The sequence below is a fragment of the Anser brachyrhynchus genome (genome assembly GCF_964034855.1).
Source record: "Anser brachyrhynchus genome assembly, chromosome: 9".
Classification (NCBI taxonomy): Eukaryota; Metazoa; Chordata; class Aves; order Anseriformes; family Anatidae; genus Anser; species Anser brachyrhynchus.
In genome coordinates, this window is record NC_137703.1 from 2,648,941 (window position 1) to 2,663,283 (window position 14,343).

General features: G+C 39.9%; 1 protein-coding gene across 1 annotated transcript; it reads right to left on the reverse strand.

Moving 5' to 3' along the window:
• Positions 1 to 1,896: 1,896 nt before the first annotated feature.
• Positions 1,897 to 11,697, reverse strand: NMD3 (NMD3 ribosome export adaptor). The gene is made up of 15 exons (XM_080604424.1): positions 11,508 to 11,697; positions 11,186 to 11,320; positions 10,588 to 10,684; positions 9,516 to 9,596; positions 9,011 to 9,139; positions 8,462 to 8,552; positions 8,300 to 8,378; positions 7,891 to 7,987; positions 7,496 to 7,613; positions 6,557 to 6,702; positions 5,791 to 5,903; positions 4,763 to 4,835; positions 4,134 to 4,240; positions 3,193 to 3,263; positions 1,897 to 2,774 (listed from the first exon to the last, which is right to left on the reverse strand). The coding sequence occupies exons 1-15, from the start codon at positions 11,549 to 11,551 to the stop codon at positions 2,641 to 2,643; spliced, it is 1,515 nt and encodes a 504-aa protein (XP_080460550.1). The 5' UTR covers positions 11,552 to 11,697; the 3' UTR covers positions 1,897 to 2,640.
• Positions 11,698 to 14,343: the final 2,646 nt, after the last annotated feature.

Below are 14,343 nucleotides of genomic sequence, written 5' to 3' on the forward strand. Positions count from 1 at the left end.
AAACCCCCAGAAGGTTTAGATGTAGTTTTTCATTTTCCCTGTCTCCCTCCCTCCCAACATTAATTCAGTGGGGGGGAAAACGTGAAACTCCCTTGGCGTAAGGAACTATTTCTTCCCACCATTTCTAATCAGGGAAGTTAGGGCAACAGGGCTAACGGCCTGTACGGAGCCTTATTTGGTTTCTCACTGAGAAAGACTTAATTCTGAAACAACAACACATTCGCTGTTTTGAAGGACAAAACTCTTCTGTGCTGAAACAGAATCTATTCAGCTGGCTAGGCTTTTTTTTTTTTTTTTAAATACAACTTTAGAAAGTACTCTCTCTTCGGTTTACTACTAGCTTACTACAAGTAACAAGTGTTTTGAAGTGTGACAAGCATACTTCAGACTTCACCATCATATAATTATTTCAGCTATAAGCAACCCTTTTATACCTGCGTTGCTACCCATAAATCTGTACTGTATTAAACAAGGTGCTTTCCCTTTAAACCCTGGCTTAATCCACAGGTAGGGATTTTTAGGAGATGCAAGGTAACTTGACAACAGAGAAAAGGCTGCCGTTAAGTACCTTTTGTCAAATTACTTATCCGGTGTCATTGAGAAGATCTTGGCAAACACTTCACTTGCTGGTACACCATCTGAGCCTCTTCTGGCTCCCAACTGTTGAAATGTTAAAGGGACACTGTAAACTTGAGAACCTAAAATTAGAATTAACTTGGGTTTCAAGCACACACGCAGCTTACCCACTCACTGGCGAGCTGTTACTATGCGTTACTAGCTAGCAAACAAATGCACAAAAGCCAAGCAATAGACTTAGATTTATGACTTGTTTGTCTTGCATCCCCTGTATGACATTTTTCCATACAAGTCTCTTGCTGAAAGATACTTGAAACCTAAGACTGGTAACAGATCGCAGGGGTAAAAAGAGGAGGGATATCTCCAGTAACAAACATGCTGACAGACACGACAGCAATGCATTGGAAATTACTGAGGGCTACTACGAAGGAAAACACTAGAGAGGAAGGAAAAGGGTTGATCAAAACAGCACAGTTTAAAACAAACTTTTATTACAACTCCCTCTCCATCTGCCAAGAACAGGAAGCTCATTACCAAAGCATGTGAGAGAAAGGATTGATCTTTTTTATCCGTCAAAAAAATCACAACCTCTCATCCAGACACTGGGCACACTGACTACAAGCTACAAATTGAAGTTCTTCCATTTCCACATATTCAGCCCAAGGGTCACGAGAACTGAGATTATCTACATTTCCCCAGCAACACTACTGGCAGGTGTAGCTATGAGTAAGATCTGTATAATAAAACATTTTTATTGCAGCGATAATTCAGGTTAGCTATGCAGCTGCATTCTCATTTTTTTTAAGGAAAAAAAACAACATGCCATGCCTTTCCTTATACTGAACTAAATTACTGTCATGAGATAAGTTGTACCTTCGCTTTTCAGTAACTTAATGGATTTTTCTCAACTGCTCCTCTACATAGTAGAAAACAAAACAAAACAAGACAGTTCCTGGGAGAGAAAGCAGGAGAGCTTAGTGCTACACAAACGCACAGTAAAAGATGGCAATTCTAAGGAATGCCTGAGCTGCACACAATGCCTACATCAAAACCGTCTTTCCAAATTTCCATTTTCTCCTTTACAAACGGATGGTTACAAGACTGTGAAACATAATCAGAAAAAGTACGAAGAACTGATGACTAAACAAACCTCCACCTTTTACAACCAAAAATACCTTTGCCTTCTCTGGCACACTGCCACTGCAGTAAACTAAAACCAGAACAATCAGCATGTAATGTCCTAGTACTCTGCTTGTGTCTTCTTTGGGTTTACGGTAGAGATAAATTTAACAGTTATATAAATAATGATAGAACAAAAATGTCCGTATAGTCTTTTAATAGTTGTTAATGGCTGTTACTAATTAAAAAGAAAACTGCTTTTAATCCACCGATACAGGCATGGAATACAGTACAATAAAATATTCATTACCATTTAAAAAACTATATTTTTTCTGATTATGGGCTGCATCTTCAAACAATTTAAAAGGAAGTGTTTTTGTGTACACAACATGTATATTTGGAGCCTCCTTATCAAAGGATCCGAAGATACATTCTTGAACTTTCCCCAAATATTATATGGAATAATCTAGCATCGTCATAAAAGGCTTCAAACCATTGTGCCAAAAAGATTAAGACACGAAAAAATCCTTTTCAGGTGAAGAAAAGGAAGCCATTTGCAGTGGATAAAAGTCTAGCAAACTAGAATAAAATCTCTCCCTCTGGACATTCTTCCTTAATTGTCTTCCACTTCAGACAACTGATGGATAAACCTGCAGTTAATCAAGTGGTCTTTACCCTGCAGAAGCTGCAGGAGAAAGTGCTCAAGAGGTGCAAAGAACGTGTGGAGCTGATGCTGCAATGCTTGCACAGGAACTTATCTGCAATTGCTGATCTTCAAGAGAATTTATATAAAAGTGTTCGTTCAGCAACACAATTTAGGGGTACACTGATAGAGATCATGTTACTTTTCATTTCCACGTGATCCCAGTTCATAACGTTTGCTTACGTATGGGGTACTTTCTCCTCTCCAAGGGAGTATTAATTGCATTGATTAATGCATTGTTCTTATTCTGTCATCATATTCGCTCCCTCCCCACCAGTGGCATCCTGGGAAATATGGAGATCCTCTAGCATTTCAGCCAGACTGATCCGTGGAGCACCATCATCATCCGTGTCACTCTCCACTGGAATGTCTGCATCTAAAAGAGCAATTAAAAAGACAACAACAAAGGAACAGCTAAGCAAAAAAAAAACAACCACCACCACAAAAACACAAACAAAACAAAAGAAACTAAACAAGCAAACAACTCCCTCCTAAAACCCAACAGCTCCGAAGACTAACGCTTGCCTTCCCGGAAGATGCCAAGTTACTTATCAAATCTTTCATCCAGCACAGGTTTTGGGTGTGGAAGGAAATAGGCTTTTACCTCCATATTAAGGGCAAGAAAACACCGTATGCATCACTCAGTGCAAGTGAAATACCACATGCTATCACATTACAGCATTTCTCTAAGAACGAGCAGTTCAAAGATCTAAACGCAGAACTTCAACAAAAGTATTTTCACTCAACTAGTAATGATGAAGTTACATGCAATTAAACAGTTAAAAAAGCCTTACTTCTGTAAATGTTGACGTTTTTCCTTATGGCTTCATCTTCTTCAAGATCTTCAAGGAAGTCTTGGTATTGTCTGTAAAAGATGCTTCATATATTTACTAAACTTTTCGTTTGCGTTTACACAAGTTTATAAAACAATCAAAGAAACAAAGCCTCAAGAAACAACTGCAGTCTGCAGTTCTTTAGACATGCCTTCTGAGTGCATTCCAACATTTCCAACTTGTTATTTCTGCTTTTTCTCCAAATCTTTAATTCTTATTAGCACCTATTCATTTCCAAAGGATATTTAAATTGCCTGTCCTCGTTTAACTCTAATTGCCTCATTTTTTCTGCTCATTTGGACATTATCTAGTATCTCCTGTTGCTCTTTCAGCTTTGCCATGGAACAAACCAGCTACAAACATGTTTTCATAAAAGCATCCCTTTAGCCAGAAAGACAGAAGCCGTAAGCTACAGACACAATGCTTCTGATATTAATCGTTTGTCTCATGGTTTAAGTTTTTCTTGAAATGACATAGTTTTCTTAATATTTTGCAACAGTAAACCTGAAAGACTTGCAGGGTTATCTTTAGGATTCAGGATTTAGTTCGTGCCTTGCCCCCTACCGTTGGCCTCAGTATCCGTCTTCTCTGAAAACTCAGTAATCACAATAGAACACTTTAAAAGCATAAATAAGGTGCATACGCTTGAAGCACTTCCTGCGCTAGGGAAAGGGGAAAAATGCAGAGATACTCCTTGTCAGAGAACACCGAGATCAACCTATCCTGTGAGCCACCATCATGCTCACATAGAACCAGCAGCATTTGCTTGTGCCCCTCTAGCAGTCAGTAAGGCATTACATCGCAGGGGTTTATCTTCAGCAGAAAGTGGTAACTGTTACTTTTAAATTTGGCACAGTATCCTAGGTAGGAAGGACTGAAAAGCTTCATGGCAGACAACAAACCTTTCATCATCTGTATCCATGCCTTCTCTGTCCCTTTCCAGCTCTTTCAGTTTCCAGTTTCTGCGATGCTGGCGTTTGGTACGGTCATAGCTCTTCTTTATTAACACCTACAGTGAAAACCAGCAAATATTTACACACACGCACCTTAAATGGAACTGATGGCACGCTTTAAAAAACCAAACCACCATCCAAGTCTACATTTCAGCAACTATAAAATCATCTGAATGAATGTTAGAATCGTTCTTGCCAACAAACACAAGGCAGCATAAGAGATCTGTACTTTTGCCCTGAACACCCCACGATGGCCAGTCTGGCACTATACAATTTTGTATAGAATTCATCCAGTATTTTTCAATTCAACCCAAGGTATTTGGAAACCTTTCTGTCCTGAAGAGGCACACACTGGAGATGTAACACAGTTTTCACCACACAGTGCAGGGTAATTCGAACAGCAACGGGTAAGTTCAAGTAACTACATTATTTAAACACCACTCAAAAATGCAAGTACTCAAAATTAGATTCTATTCCTTCAACACCAGGGAACGTGTGTGTTCATTATAAAACTATTTTATGTGCCTTAATACCCCTGAGTAACGTAGAGAACTTTATACAGAGAAAGATGTTCTTACCACGTCAGGAATACTGTGTGGGTTCATCTTATTCACAAACTCATCATTCAAGTTACAGTTGGCCAAGTCAAACCTAAAATTAGAACAGGTAGTTCATCATTTTATGTAAATGTACAAGTTTGTACTCAAGGTATTATATGCTTGTATTAAAGAGCAAATTTAATGCTTGTGTTAAAGAGCATAGCTCCTAAGTTATACAAGTTACAGCTCCTAAGAAAGATAAATGTTTCCAAATGAATTAGAGAGCAAGGAAAAAATCCACATCAATATGCAGCTGACAAAACTGAGTAACTCTTACAAGCTGCTGTTCCCAAATTCAGTAGCACATGGCACTCAGCAGCCTCCTGAACCAGCGTAACAATATCCCTGAGGTTCTGCTGGCTTCAGTAACGATCATGTTTAAGCCCATCAGTTTAAGCATCCCTGTCCAAACCTAATCTTACAAACATTTCACATTTGTCACTGCTGTACACAATACTCACTATCAAGCAAAAAGGCCACATGCCTTCACTTCCCTGGGTCTTGCCCAGCATTTTAAACATCCCTCTCATCTGTGTCTGAACAGTTTTTCTTATCTGCACTTTAGAAGTCAACACTTTAGCTCTAGTACTACTAACAGCCCTTTTCCTGGCGTTATTTCTGCTAGAAGAGTTTTATTGTATTAGAACCATCTCTTCATGGCCAAGATGAAAGATTCTATCCCTTTTGCAGATTTCATCTAGAAAGCTGACAACTTTCTTGATAATATATAAGCAAGAATCCAGGCCAGCAGTATGAACTGCAACAACCCAGTCTGAACTGAAACAACCATCCCAGCTTCCTAGCAACCAACTAACAGTTAAGTCATCAGGCGCCAGTATTTTTTCCTGTGTTTGCTCTTGAGAGATTCAAAACTTTCCTTCCACAACAGCATATAAAAGTCTTTCATACTTCCTACGTAAATCCATCATCAGAATTCCTACTGCAAGGCTCAAATGCTAACTCCTATGGCATAGCTCATTCAAATAAAACCGAGAAACAGAACAGACCCCAAGACAAGGTCTCCAGGATTTAGAATGTGTCCCAAGTGAGTAGAGCAGAAATATTGATGATCTGTATTCAACTCCGAGGTTTTCTGTACCCAGGCTTCAGCCAGCGTGTGCTTGAGGAATGAAAAATAAACTCTTGTAATAAATGCAGCTTAGCTTTCTGTACTGTTGAAATACTTGTACTGCTACATTGCTGGTTTAAATTACATTTGTAATTAAGCTTGTACTTCTACAACAGGCATCCAACATATTGCTCCCCACTCCTAATTTCTCATCTTTACAAAACTAAGGAAATGGACATGGCGATCACTTCACTCAAGAATTCAATGATTTTTTTTTTAAACACACTTCATAACTTTCTATTATATATAGCTTTTGCCTGAGGAAAAAAACCACAAACATTTGGCACCAGTCCATTAATTCTGATTAAAAAGCAATGCTTCTGTACTTTAACAACCAAAAAAATCAGTAATTGAAGAGTTGAAAAGCTGACATAAAATAATAATTTCAATAATGATAATAGAATGTAGAGTTTAAACTCTGATACAAAATTCTAAAAGTGGAACTCAAGTAACGTCTTCACAATTTCCAAAACAAAACACTGTCCCCATCTGTCTGAGAGGAGCTTTTGCAAGTGACAAGACAGAAGTGCATCCATCTGGCTTTTAACATAGAATGATTCAAAACCGAAGTTCAGCGGAGGAGGGGACGAAGAGGAGAGGAAGGCCTAAAACATGAGATTAAACACAGAGGAATGAACTCTTACTTTGTTTGATCTTGCCCCTGCACCTGCACCTTTCTTTCTTTCTTGAACTCTACTGATATCCATAACAATAAATTCCTCTAGCTGTTTTGGGTGGAACAAGCTATTGAAAGGGTGGCGCCAGTAGGTATTTCCATCAATTTCAGCAACTGGAAAAAAATGAGAACCAGCACAGACAATCACAAGGGAGAGTTTCCATCAGAGAAATTAAAAGAAAGCATTAGCCAAAATGTAGGCAACTGCAACGCATTCTGTTCAAGTTTTCTTTACGGTAACAAACTATTTGGGACAAGACACACATTGCAAACTCTCGCTACGACAGTAGTTGATGATCTGTGACAGCCAAATCACATACCACCTGCCTGAAGCACAGACAACTTTTATTCACAAAAATAATTTCTCTAATAAGGGACATAGCCTTATTAGAGGTATTTTTCCGTATATAGTATATATAGCATAGCATATACACACACACTACTATAGTGGGTATACACACACTCATGCACCCCTACTATATAAAGCATCCGAATACACATGCACACAGCGCAGTCTGTATAACTAGCTAGACAGTGCAGCTTAGCAGCAAAATCTAATCAAAGCATCTGCTTCTGTGGTACCCAGATAGCTAGAATTGAAATTAGAGGAAAAAAAATAAATAAAAAGAGGTCTTCTAATTTTAGAAGCACACCTCTGACAAATCTAAGTGCTTCGAGGGGCACTGGAGCACCCATGAACCTAGTACTGACCCTCCACATTTTGCCTAGAATACTTGGGAAATGAGAAGAGCTACGTATCAGTTTGCTGTTACATTTCTGTGAGTGCACAGATGCATTTACAACACGAAGGTGTAAAAACACAAGATTTCATGAAACCAAAAATAGATCGTGCCAACAACAGAAAAAATCGCATGCTGCATAGCGCAGAAAAGAATTGATAACTTACTCTGCAGAGTGCTAGGATCAATGAGGTGGACAGTACTCGTTACCCTAATGCACACGCAGATCTGGCTCATGTTACCAAGACTCTGTGCCAGTTTTGGTGACAGACATACAACGTTATCCTGCACACAAACAGAAAATAGCTTACACTCACATTTCCTTTATTTTTAACCAAGTCTTTAGAGAAATCCGAAACAGAGGTTTTTAAACTTTAGATTTTCAATTCTCCACCCAACATCCCCCAATAACTTCAAGATACCGGCTACCTGCGCTTCATGCTCAGTGTGGGTAGACCCTCCCCATTCCCCTACACACACACTAAATCTTGCCTCCACTAGCAAAACCAAACTCTACCCACTTCATACAATACCCTCTGGAGATGAAACAGAAAGAAGCTACCTTGCATATTGGAACAATTTCCACAGAGAAAGTGCTTTTGTAATTGTAGACATTACTATGAACATCATGTGAGGTCAAACGCTGGGATGACTTAGATCTACAAAACACAAAAATAGAGCTTTCATGCAGCAAGAAGGACACTACCTGAGACAGAAAATAATCACCACAACGTACAGCAACAAAAGCATACAGCTATGAACAACCAATACATTAAGACATTGGAAAGATGCACGAAGGTTAGTTTCACAATGGCTAAATGGAAAACACAGGACTTCTGTAGAAAGGGTTTTGTCTATTTTAGCCAGAATACAGGTTCATTACACTTTCACGGTTCTTTAAAAATGAAGGAAACAGACATTTCTCGGAAGCTCTTGGATACTCAATGCAATAAATAAATAAAGTGATGTACCTAGATGGAACTGTACACTGAAGAAAGTCTACCATCTTCTGGGCCTGTTGCTTTGAAGAATAATAAAAATCCAGGCCATCTGAAAGGAAAAGAAAACCTTGATGAGCACACCTACTTCATGTACTACGTTTACCCTGAAGATTAACAAGCCACCCCACTTACCATGGATTTCTTTGATGCGAAGTGTATTTTGATGAAGCTTGTGTTTTAAAATCAGCTGCTCCAAATAGAAGAAAGTCTTTTTGTGCAGAGTCTAAAACAAGGACAAGATAAATCTATCAAAGCTGTTTAAGAACCACCTAGTGCAAATGCAGTATCTCTGGAGAATAAACATTTATGTGAAAAGAACATCTAGAAAAGGAAGAGTCCAAAGGCTACCCTAAATAATCTAAATCACTTCAGAGATGTGCTCTATTTATAACAAATTATTTAAAGCTTCTATTTCTTATTTTTGTATAACTGATTGCTAAAGATAACATTTTCTTTAAGGAAGATTTAAATATTTATAAATAATCTGTCCCACTGTTTCTAACACTGCCTTAAAATACAGAACGATATTTAAAAATTCACATAGGAAAAAAAACACCAAGCACTATATTTATTACTGTGGTAACGGGCAAGTGTAAGCACATCTTCTCCTGAGAAAATCATCCCAAGATTTCTCTGTGTTACTGTTTTGCCATCAACAAATGAAAAATAGTTTGCCTCTACCTTTTGCCTCACTTGAACTACAGCTTTCCAGAAATCCTTAGCTTCAATTCTATGACAGTCTTCACACATTTGAGGCTGAACTATATATTCTACCACAAATACTTGTTGAAGAACCGCTCCATTTATCACCTGCAAAACAAAAGTGTAGAAGATTCTCTCTTGTCAGTCCTGTCAAGACAGAATACTAGTTTACCACAGCATTCTAAGCAACTTCCCTATTATACTAGAACTGTATGACCCACAGCTATACTTATGTCAGAAATGTCAGCAATGTTTCCCCAACTTTACAGGGACAGCAGATAATCTTCTTCAAATTGTGATGAACAGCACTTTAATGACAAACTTTAGGCATAACGAAGTCAACCTTTTTTCAAGAGAAGGCATTAAACACGTCAGATTTTATCAGAGAACCGATAATCTAAAAAGCAATACCAACAATAAAAACCATCCTGTTTGCCATGACAGCTTTAAAAAAGCTACATGCAGATTGCTCTACTTTTGTTACCTCTTTCTGAACAGTCAGTTTCAGCTTCAGTCTCTTAGAATGTGGTTCAGTCCAAATAAAGCCTGCATCAATCAGCCGGACCTGCCAGTGGGAATGAACGAGGACTCAGCGTTAAAAACAAGCAGCTCTAGCTACCAAAAGACACAGGCTTATAGTATAATTTGTTGTTCCTCAGCTAACCGAGGAAATGAATAACCTTACTATAAAAAGCATATGCTGGAATACTAAACCCAATTAATAATGCTTGTTAGAACACAGAGCCTGATCTACCTAAAATAACAGACACACAACCTCACAGAGCGTCAAGCCGGAGCAAGCGAATTCAACAATACCTCTGGATGCAATGTGATGATCAAGCTGAATCGTACAATGGTTTGTTCAGGACTTAAAAGCCAATTTAATCTCTAAAACTAAGAATGCACAAATGTACTGCAAATATTTTATGAATATGCCTATATTTTACATACGTACTGGTCAACAGCCAGAAGCTCAGTAAGCCAATCAAATTCAAATTTTGATAAATGCAGTAACAAAACAACTTTTTGCCTAATACACTCAGATTTTCTCATCTAATAATAAAGTGTCTCATACATTCAGAATGTTAAGTTAAAACGTGACTTTCAGTTTAGCCTATTTACAGGTTTTTTTCATACCACAGTAAACAAGTACTGCGAAAACATTTCAAAAATACTTAAAAAGAAAACTGTAAAATTAAGGTGCGCTAAAATACATTAGTTTCCTTCAGTTGATTGAGCTCATCTCTCATCTACATGACAACAACTGTGCAGGACACTGCATGCTGTTAGGTCACAGAACTGTACTGCAGTAGCCTCCTCAATTTGCTTCAAAATTCTTTTCTTACAACCTGTCCCTAACAAATGTTCCAGAATCCCAGTACTGAGCTTTGAGATCAGATTGTCATTACTTGTGCTCCCTATAAAGTGGTTAATAAACTCTACACAAATACTAATGACTGCTCTGGAAAAACTGAACCCTGCATCAGTTAGCTACACTTCACTTTACGTAGTGCTAATAGACATGTTGTGAAATACTAATACAATTCGCTGCCTACCTTGTTAAGTGAAGCTTTGATTTTTTTAAGACACAGTGCAAGAAGCTCTCTTGATTCTAAGGCACACTGAATCCAAGTTCCTGGAGGCTGAAGATACCTATAATAAAGAAAATATACTACAGTATATAATGTGACTTCAACCAGTTAAATCATTCAAAAGATGTGCAATTATTTACCAAGCTCTCAATTGCAATATCAGCTATGCAACTACAGCTTTTGCCTCCCTAAGATTTACGCATTCCAAAAGCATTCAAACTTTTACTGCCATCATTATTAATTTGTTCACTTTTTGCTTTCAGAGCCTATAAGCTCATACGATTACTCTTAAATCATGTATTGAAGACTTCCATGAAGACGACTTAACTAACCTACAAAAAAAAAAAAAAAAGCTAACACTGCAGCTGCAATACCATCTCCAGATCAGTGCAGGAGACCAGAAAACCACCTCCAAGCTGTACCAGGCTTGAGGAAAACACACCACAGAGAGCGACAGAAGCAGGAGCGGAGAGGCCACCGTTCCCCCGCTGGCCCGATTCACCCCACGAGGCAGGTCCCCCGGGGGGTGCCGTCTCTCGGAGGTCGGGGTGCAGGCGCCCACCTTTCGCACTGCTTGCAGAAGCTGACGGAGAGCTGCTTGGGGATGCCCTCGGTGATGTCCACGCGCGCTCGCAGGCAGCCCACGCACATGTTGGCCGGGTTGGGCGGGATGGGCACGCCGCACTGGCAACACAGGCTTCGACACAGGGAGGAAAGAAGTCAGTCACAAACCGAACCCCGATGCACACCGAAGGTACGTGCGGGTATTTTTTTCTTTCTTTTCCCTTCAAATAAAAGCGGTGGCCCAGGAGCCCAAAGGACTTATCTCTGCCCAGCCACCTCCTGCCCGCCGCGCTGAGGCCTCCCCCGGCCGCCCCGCTTACATGTTGCCCTGGCTGGGGGCCGCCGGCCCCGCCATGTACTCCATCGCGCCGCCTTCAGCGCCCAGCACACGCGGCCCGGAGCCGGCCGGGAGCGGAGGCAGCGGGGACGGCTTCCGGGCGGCGGAGGAAGGGGAGGAGAGCGGCGGTCCCGCGAGAGAGCGGGCGGCGGGGCCGCCGCCACGAGATGGCGGCAGCGTGCTTCTGCCTGCCCCGGGGCCGCCACCACAAGATGGCGGCAGCGCCCTCCTGCCCCCCCCCCCGTCCCGCGGCCCCCACCACAAGATGGCGGCAGCGCCCTCCCGCCCCGTGTCGCTCCCCTCAGGGAAGCCGGGGCACCGAGCCTGGTGCGCGGTCTGGCCCCCTAATGCATCGTGCTTTGTAAATAAATAAAGAAGTCAGAGAAATAGCAAGTGCTGTGTTTTGGAGAGGGAAGCTTAAGAAGAATATTGCGTTTGCGCTATATTTTATTGCAGGCGATCAGCCTGATGGTCCAGGAAAATAAAAGATTCCGACGTTTCCCACTGATTTTTTTTTTTTTTTCTGCATCAAGTTTGGAAATTGGATGAGGTGTGAGCAAGAGCAGCGGTAGTTGCTGCCAGGGCCAGAGTGCCGTGAGGGCCGGAGGGCACTGAAGCCTCTTCAGGGGCCTGGGGTTCTTTCAGGCATCCGATGTCTCGGTTTAGTACTAGTGCAGGCATGTAAAATGCAGCCATAGGTTTTGTTCTGAAAACAAAACAAAACAAAACACCAACTTGAGTTATCAAAATCAGTAAAAGTTGGAATACGAAGAAGGGTGATACGTTGGCACAGCTTCACTGGAAAGCCGTTAGCTGAGGGTGACGGGCAGCTGCCTTCCCTGATGGGGATTTCCACACACGTCTCCATTGCTCCCTCATGTGGGATGCAGGGGAGCTCTCTGGAGGCCTTTCTACTTCACTCAAAAATGAAAATAGAGAGCTTCTACTCTCTGGTTTTCAGATAAATGTATTTTATACTTGCTGGCGTATGTATGCCACTTGCAAATACCAGTTTAATTAAGTGAACTTTTTCAAGCGGACAAATTGTTTTTGTCTAGTCAGAACGGAAAATTCCACCTTCAGGAGTGGCACAAAAATAACATTGTGGTTTCTCCTGACTAAACTACTGATTCGACATTTCGTTTCCTACTTTTTGTCTTTTGCTGTTTGGTGTCAGTGGTACATTTGTATGATTTCTAGAGGAAAAAGTTAATAAATAAATAAATCTGAAAGATATTGTGCAGCAACTCTTCATTTTGCCTTTATTTTTGGGTAGTAGTACTTCAGCTTGCCTTTCGCATATATTTAAGCTTCTTTTTTCTGTATCTTTTCTGCCTTCAACACAGGCAACTGTTGTCAATGCTAGACATTCTGACATTTCTATTTTATTCTTTAAAATTCAAAGTAAAAAACTTCTGGATACTACCAGTTAGGTTTTGGAAATTAAACCAAACTCCGTAAAAAACATGATCATATCATGGAGTTTGGTCTGTCCTTCTTCCTTACCACTGCCTGTGGCATGAATCTGTGCTGCCTGGTGCTTGAATCAACCTGCATGGTTAATGTTCCTTTCCCATGGTTAATGTTATTTCTGTAGAAATGAAAAGAATAAAATCCAAGTGCATTAACTTTTATTTATTTATTTATTTTTGGTATTCTTGTATCCGAGTGATAATTTCAGATTTATTATTATTTTTTTTTTCAGAGAATGTGAATTAAAATATTTGTGAGTCTTCCTGAAAGTGGGGTAATAGATGTTCTGATGGCGCAGATACTTGTAAATGAAGAATCAGACAACTATTTCAGCTAGGGATTCAGGGTTGCTCAGAGAGTTTTGCAGTCTTCATTCTGGAAGGGTTTCAGGCCTAAACTGGCTAAAGCCCTGAGCAACCCGCTCTGGTCTCGTATTTGACCCTGCTTTGAGTGGAAGATTGAACTAGCAATTTATATAATACATTATATGTGTATATATATATATATATATATATATATATATATATATATATATGAGGTAGAATTTAAAGCTTAAGTCCCAAATATCTGAGCCTGGCAGGTTCAACAGCACCAAGTTTCTCTTCTCTGTCCCACCCATCACCTCCTGTTAAGAATTGTTCCTTCCCCTTGAGAAAGAGGCTTTGTACTTCCCCAGGGGTGGAAAATCAGAACAATGAGCACCTTGCTTCCTGGATCCACTCATCCACTCCTAATACAATTTACTGGCTAAACTAAAAAAAACAACACACCAACCAACCAACCAAAAAACCTTACAGTGGGATTGCTGTCAACAATGTTGTTTTAATTCATTAATTAAATTACTTAATACTTTGGTATAGAAGGAGGAGTTTGTACAGACTGTTTGGATGAGATTCCATTCATGGTTTGCACTAAACAACTATTCCTGTTGGACAGGAGTTCCTTATTGAATTATCAAGATATTAAGGCATGTTTGCAGGTCGGCATTTATTTTCTGTATATTTTCACTCACAATGGAGAAAAGTAGAGCAGAATTGCATGAACACATTGTGTGAAGTCTATTTAATACAGCAATGTCCTGATGGAAAGGAAGAGCTGCATTGGTTGCTTTAAAGTTGCTTTGGGGACTGAAAATCACAGGCTGTCAAGCTGTCTGACTTTTTTTTTTCCCCCTACTTTGGCACATTTTCCTTTGATGGGCTTGTTGTGTTCTACAGACTGTTACTTTTGCTTCTCTGAAGCTAAGTTTCTTTGCAGGCCTCTCTGGAGACTTACTACAGACCATTTTATTTAAAAAAAAAAAAATACCAAAAAAAGTGTTTCACTGAACTGAAGTTTTATTTCTA